The sequence below is a fragment of the Plectropomus leopardus genome, chromosome 17 (assembly GCF_008729295.1).
Source record: "Plectropomus leopardus isolate mb chromosome 17, YSFRI_Pleo_2.0, whole genome shotgun sequence".
In the NCBI taxonomy this organism is placed as follows: Eukaryota; Metazoa; Chordata; class Actinopteri; order Perciformes; family Serranidae; genus Plectropomus; species Plectropomus leopardus.
In genome coordinates, this window is record NC_056479.1 from 3,631,953 (window position 1) to 3,639,351 (window position 7,399).

Consider the following 7,399-nt stretch of genomic DNA (forward strand, 5'->3'; position numbering starts at 1 on the left):
GATTTTGCTGTGGAGTGAATGCTCTTGCATCTCATGCAACTCTTTGAAGTTGCGGACATGCATGCAGCAGCATGCCTTCATCAACCATTCTTAAAAGGAAATTTCTTCTTAAACCAAAGATTCTGAAATTCATCAGTGGTTTCTTATTTGGGCCTTCTTGCACTGCGTGTAAGAGGACTCTAACACACAGTTTGTGCATGTTAGAATAATACACTACAGAATAAACAATACAAAATAAATACACTATATCTGGGCCACATGTAGAAAAACAAATCAGCCAGGTTTTTCAGTGCTACAGTCCAAACCACAGCTGTGTGTCTCTGTCAGTCCCAGGAGCTGTCCTCACACTGTGAGCACTGTAACGTGGAGTGGATAAAGAAAGCTGGGGACGAACAGTGAGTCTTATTTCGAAGCCAGTCTATGTCAGTTTGTTATTTGTACAAACGTATGTATTTATTTATTTAGTGACTGTCTTTGTGTTGCAGGGTGAACCTGGCATTAGCCTACACTGAGCTGACTGAGGAGTTGGGTCGTGTTCGCAATCTGGCTGTGAAACAGAGTGACCTTCTGCGACAAGTCTCGCAGGAGCCTGGTAGGAACATGAGTGGCTTTGTAATTTAAGGACTTCATGGTATCACATGATATTTTAAAGGTCCAGTGTGTAGTATTTAGTGGCATCTAGTAATGATTTTGCAGATTGCAATCAACTAAAACTTCTCCTGTGTGCCACGCGTGTAAGAGAACTATGGTGGCCAAAGCAAAAACACAGCCAGTGTTTGAGTTATCTGTCTGGGCTACTGTAAAAAACATGGATGAGTCCCACTCCATATTCAGATATTAACGTCTCATTCTAAAGTAGTGAAAGCACAACAATTCTTATATTCAGGTGACTATTCTCACACAAAAACAGATTATACACCACTTCTGCCATTATGTCCACCCAAATCCTACACATTAGACCAGCAATACTGAACATACAGCTCCCGGGCCAATCCGACAGACTGTCTGGTAGTCCCTCAACCATTTTCTAGCTCACAATGAAAATAAATTGAACTGTAATGGGAAGTTATTTTGTATTTTTAGTGTACATGAGGTGCCAGAGTGCATAAAACAAAATATTTCTTCTAGCAGGACCTACATCCTTTTAACATTCTCTCTCTTTCTCCTCCAGTCTCTCGTCCTACTCCTGCACCTCAGCGTCTCTCCCCCACCTCCCCCCAGCACCCCTCACTCTCTCCTGACAGGCTTCTCCCCACCCCCTCTCCTCCTCTGTCTCCAAGCGACGGCCCCGCTTCCTACTCCCATCAGCCAACCTGCAGCCGTCTACGAGCAAAGTTCCAGGGTCGCCGAAGTTACTCAGAGGTGAGGCTGGAAAGTTTTGGTGTTCAGTGAAAAGTAGATGTCTTACAATGACTATTCCTTTGACCTTTTGACCTCCATGCCTTGTCTCAGGTATCTGACCCGTCAGGCCTCCACAGGCCTCCGGCTCGGCTGATGAGAGATTCAGTATCCACCCTCCCTAAGCCCAGGCCTCTCCTGGGGGAGATGCAGGGTTACGGCCAAACCAAACCTCAGCTCCGTACCTCCTTGGTGGGCCTGGTCAGACCGGCCTCGGCTCATGGAGCTGGAGGGGAGAGAGGAGGAGGTGGGGGAGGAGAGAGAGGTGGTGGGAGCAGTCTGAGCAGCAGTCCGCATCAGTCGGCTCTGGATCTGGGCTTCCCTCTGACCCCTGAGGTGAGATCGAGAGCTTTAATTTACTTTTATTAAGTCAGGGACGTCCAACACATTCTCGTCCCATGTCATCATTTATTGCCGCTTTGCAGCCACCTCCTTCATCTACATCTACATTACGTTTAAGGTATCCTTCTGCATCTGCTCTTTACATTCTGTGATGCTGCCACCGTCATGTCAACACAAGCACATGGTGGGATGACGCTGCACGTGGTTATGTTTTGGCAACAGCAGCACATGGCAACCAACACAGAGACGTCAACAAACGCACATGCTGGCATAGATGGTTGGGGTTAGGGGAAGAAGGTACATGGTAAGGTGTAAAAAAAAATCGCATTCAAACAGGAAACCGGTGTTAAACAGGGTGTTGTGCTTCCATTACTTACGAGCGGAGCCAGAGCTGATAAATACCCAAGACTACTGCAGAGTCATGTGACTGGGTCTGGATACTGATTACAACCATTTCCATTTCATTAAAAATATGTTAGCAGGGGTTTATAGGGGGGACCATTTACATCTGACCACAACAGGACCCAACATGTGCAGAAACACACACTGCATTCAATATGTCATACATACTATTCTATAATCCTTTGAACCATTATCACTATTCTTTCCCCTGCCCCTCCTCTCATTCAGGTACATCACTTCCGTCGCCTTGACAACCCACCTGAGCCCACCCCACTGGTGACGCCACCACAGTCCTCTGATGACGAAGAGGTGATGATGGTGATGATGATGATGACAATGATGATAATAACAATGTGCTTGGCTTTTTTCATGGCTGTAACACTGGGTTTATTCAAAATGAAGAGGTTTTTGTTGTAAATTTACAGGATGTATGTACATATCTGTCGCCGGCTGCCAGCCCGCCTCGGACGCTTGGCGCAGTTGGGATTGGCTCATCGTCGCCAAGGGAACAGCCCCTGCACCCCTCTTTCCCGTCTCCTAGGAAACAGCCCCACCATCCCTCTTTCTCATCCCCCGAGGGCCCAACCACCCTCTCCTGCCATCTGCCTCCCTACATGAACACTGAGCATGCTCAGTCATGGCCCTCCATTAACGTGAGTAAAAAAAAAACAATGATGATAATTATATAAAGCAGCTTATAGATTCACAATATATGTAAAAAAGTTTAGAGTGCCAAAAAGACAATTCATACCAGAGGACCAAACACTATTGCTCTGCAAGCAGAAATGTATAATTAAAAGTTTTTAAAAAAATCAATTTAAGATTAAAGAAGGTATATAGCATACTACCATAAGTAGAGAAAAAAACTTATTTTGTGTCAGTAAAAATAAGAAATAAATGTGTAAAATATCCATGTCAAACTAAATACATAAATTAGAGTGGGCAGTTTAAAAAAAAAGGAAGTGAATTCCTTTAGCTGGGGCTGACCCATGTGTTCACACAACACTGACATACTGTATTATCACCTTATGATGTCAAAACAAACATCGCCACCTTGAGGCTAATAGCAATAGCTTACATAATATGAACCTTTTAGTTTTCTCAATAAAAATTCCAAAAAGGCATATAACTCAAAAAAAACCTCACATCATGTTAATAACTGTTCACAGCATTAGACTAAATGAATAACTTATATTATATAGAACCATATAATTCTAAGCTGACAACAAATTATCAAATAACTGTTTACATATGCACTTGACAACATAGCTTTTATTTATAGTTGTTTTTCTGATCACTGACAGATGAATGTTAAGAATTGTAATTCAATATACACCTACTGGCCATCTTGCTAGTACCAGGTTGGACACCCTTTTGCCCTCAGAACTGCCTTAATTCTTTGTGCCATAGATTCAACAAGGTGCTGGAAACTTTCCTCTGAGATTTTGGTCCATATTGACATGATAGCATCACACAGTTGCTTCAGATATGTTGGCTGCACATCCATGAGGCGAATCTTCCACCACATCCCAAGGGTGCTCTATTGGATTGAGATCTGGTGACTGTGGAGTCCACTGGAGTCCAGTGAACTCATTGTCATGTTCATGAAACCAGTTTGAGATGATATGAGCTTTGTGACATGGCACGCGATCCTGCTGGAAGTAGCCATCAGAAGAGAGGTACACCGTGGTCATAAAGGGATGGACATGGTCAGCAACAATACGCAGGTAGACTGTGGTGTTTAAACAATGTTCAATTGGTATTAAGGGGCCCAAAAAGTGCCAAGAAAATATCCCCCATACTACTACACCACCACCAGCCTGAATTGTTGATACAAGGCAGGATGGATCCATGCTTTCATGTTGTTTATCCCAAATTCTGACGCTACCATCTGAATGTCGCAGCAGAAATCGAGACTCATCAGACCAGGCAACGTTTTTTCCAGTCTTCTGTTGTCCAATTTTGGTGAGCCTGTGTGAATTGTAGCTTCAGTTTCCCGTTCTTAGCTGACAGGAGTGGCACCCGGTGTGGTCTTCTGCTGCCCATCAGTTTCAAGGTTCGACGTGCTGTGCGGTCAGAGAGGGTCTTCTACATACCTTGTTTGTAACGAATGTTTATTTGAGTTACTCTTACCCTTCAATCATCTTGACCGAGTCTGGCCATTCTCCTCTGACCTCTGGCATCAACAAGGCATTTTTGCCTTGAAAACTGCTGCTCACTGGATATTTTCTCTTTTTTGGACCATTCTCTGTAAACCCTAGAGATGGTTGTGTGTGAAAATCCCAGTAGTTTAGCAGTTTCTGAAATACTCAGACCAGCCCATCTGGCACCAACAACCATCCCATATTCAAAGTCACTTAAATCACCTTTCTTCCCCATTCTGATGCTAGGTTTGAACTTCAGCATGTCTAGATGCCTAAATGCACTGAGTTTTTAGCTTTTTGTGTTAACAAGCAGTTGAACAGGTGTACCTAATAAAGTGGCTGGTGAGTGTATTTATATGGTAAATGTATGGTGTATGTCAGTAACCTGAAACCATGAAAAAAACTAGAAAAGATAGTGGCATCATGACAAAAAACTGGCACTTAAAGGGTTAAAATTCAGAAAATGAATGAATATTTGATATTTATGATTAGGGCTGATGTTCGTTAAAAACTGAACCCAATGACAGTGGACAATAATATTATTGTATGTGATTTTTTAAAGCTTGATTTTGAAAAGCGCATTTTGTGCACAGAGTGATGCAAGTGTGTGTAATATTATAGTTGGCCCTAAGGGTTAATACAGCTGTAAAAGAATCGGTTTTGAAAAATAGGATCAGAATCTCTTATTTTGTCATAACTTGAGGTTCAGTATTTTGACGCCTGTGTCTTTCTCTGTCGGTAGTTATGGATGGAGTCAGAAGAGAGCGCTGTTCGGAGCTGCCCTCTGTGTCAGCTGACCTTCCCGACCGGTTACCCCGACGACGCCCTTATCAAACATATCGACTCCCACTTGGAGAACAGCAAGATCTGACTATTTTATCAAGCACTTTACACCCATCACCTGAGACAGACACCAGATCGTCTCAATTCTTTTCTGTTTAGGCTTTGTCCAGGAATGATTTGATGAGCCCGCATGCTTCTTTCTATGGAACCTGCCCATTACAGCCACAGTCTTCTGGTACAGGAGGTACAGGCCTTGCTCAAGGGGCACTTCCCTCTGCCCTTCCATCCGGATTGTGGAATCTAACCAGCGACATTTCTGTTAAAGAACAAGATTGCTTTTTTTAGACTCAATGCTAAGAGTTCAACATTCCATTTCCAGGTTGTATATTTCTTAATTTATGTTCACTATGGGCATATGTACATTTCCTAACATCACAAAGCTCCATATCTGAATTTCTTTTTTCCTTCCACAACAAAACTATACAAAGAGACCTGAGTGCTAAAGGAAAAGCAGGTTACAGATAGGATACATGTCATTTTTAACATCATGTATGCTGGTCTGAGAACAGCCCTGGACGTCAGAAGCAGTATTCAAAAACATCTGACACATGCAATGTCAGGAGCATCTATTTTTCATTGTCCCTTCAAGCAACAAACCACCTAGATGTAATTGCTCTCATGTGGGATTCTGAAGGATCAAAGTGATTATTTTCAAGTATTTCCAGACCTGCAATAAACTATAGTGAGGTAAAATGATTCAGAAGTTTGATAACAGTCAGAATAATCTGCAGAGGCAGCCTGATTTAGTTTTGTTTGGATGTGATGATAAGATGAACACTATATGGTCTAATAGCTAGTTCCTAAATATATGACACAGGCACCATATATGGTTGAAAGGATCATTTAAAGGATACAGCAAACAAGTCAGGACAGTGATGAGAGTGAAACAGTGAGAGTCTACAGGCTACTGGAGTTCCAAACCAAACTACATGTAAACTCAAGTGTGAAATGCTCCCACAGTTATTATTTAAAAAAATAAGAGCTACAGCAAAAACGCACCTACTGCCATCTCTTGGTGTGGTAATGAAAGTGCCTTGGTTACATCACAACCTTTATTTTGAAATTGCAGGCATCCATGGAATCCCGTTTCCATTGGGTTTTTTTTAAATTGTGAAAGGTTTCACACCTCATAATTGTTACTAATTATCTCACAATAATTAATGATTTAGTATCTCATAATCATGGGAAAGTTTCTTATAATTGTACAATTTTTGAAAATTGTAATAATGACACAGTATCCCAGTCAAGCCCACACACAATCTCTGACCTCAGCATTCTGACGCAGTTTTTCCATAGATTTGAAAAGAAAATTAAGAAAAAATGATGACATTACAAGTAACAAACATTCATCAGATTTTCTTTATGAATAACTGCTGAAAACTAAATAATAATAATAATAATAATAAAAAAAAAAATAATAATAATAATAATTTGCAGATTCCTTTTGGGTCTATGGGAAATTTTATTTCTTAACTTGTAATTTATGACTTATCCAGTAATTATGACATAGTATTTTTAATCATGTGGCAATATTTAATAATTGTTGTGATGTAATGTCTTAAAGTTATCACTTAGTACCTCATAAATATGGATAACAAAATGTGACCTACAAGAAAAAAAAATATTTTATCACATATAGAACAGTTGATGTAACTTATAATTTTGACTTAATATTTCATAACGCTACTGGCATTTTATCACATGTAATTTATAAATGAGTCCGAAATTCTAAAATCCAGCCTTTTGACTTGTGTGGATCTTTAAGGACATTTGCAGGAAATGACAACATAAGGCATACAATGTTTTACATTCCAGTCTGACCTGACATCTTACCCCTGAAACATTCCACACTCATGAGTTTATGTATTTTATTTTATTTAAGAAATGCAGCTCCACAGGTTTCCCATGGTACTAACATGACAGCAAAACCACGAGAAGTATGACACTCGTCATAACTTAGCACTTCTGTTGCATCTGAGCTACCTTGCTTAAAAAAACCTGGATCATCTTGAGAAACTAGGGGACAGATCTTTAACTGACTGAAACTGATTTTCTGAGCTGTCACTGTTACAAGGATGAAAGCCAAACTATTGAAGCAAAAAAATGGATTTACAGGTGAAGGGATCGCTGTCTTGCTCAAGGACACTTCACCGGAACACTTGGCTGGATGCACACTGGCTGTTGGAAAATCAAGCCGAGGCACTTTTTTCCATGAAGCCAATAGAAAGCTACGGGAGAGCAAAGCTGACTCCAGAAAAATATATATAAAT

At 40.9% G+C, this 7,399-nt stretch overlaps 1 protein-coding gene across 1 annotated transcript in view; it reads left to right on the forward strand.

The window, feature by feature from the left end:
- Window positions 1-6,019, forward strand: part of LOC121956088 (TANK-binding kinase 1-binding protein 1-like) — a 28,311-nt gene extending 22,292 nt beyond the window's left edge. Inside the window, exons 7-13 of the mRNA XM_042504184.1 lie at window positions 328-395; window positions 486-592; window positions 1,172-1,362; window positions 1,453-1,734; window positions 2,371-2,451; window positions 2,568-2,795; window positions 5,029-6,019. Coding sequence (XP_042360118.1) covers window positions 328-395; window positions 486-592; window positions 1,172-1,362; window positions 1,453-1,734; window positions 2,371-2,451; window positions 2,568-2,795; window positions 5,029-5,157 — 1,086 coding nt within the window. The 3' untranslated portion in view covers window positions 5,158-6,019. The remainder of the gene's footprint in view (window positions 1-327; window positions 396-485; window positions 593-1,171; window positions 1,363-1,452; window positions 1,735-2,370; window positions 2,452-2,567; window positions 2,796-5,028) is intronic.
- The last annotated feature ends 1,380 nt before the right edge of the window (window positions 6,020-7,399 follow it).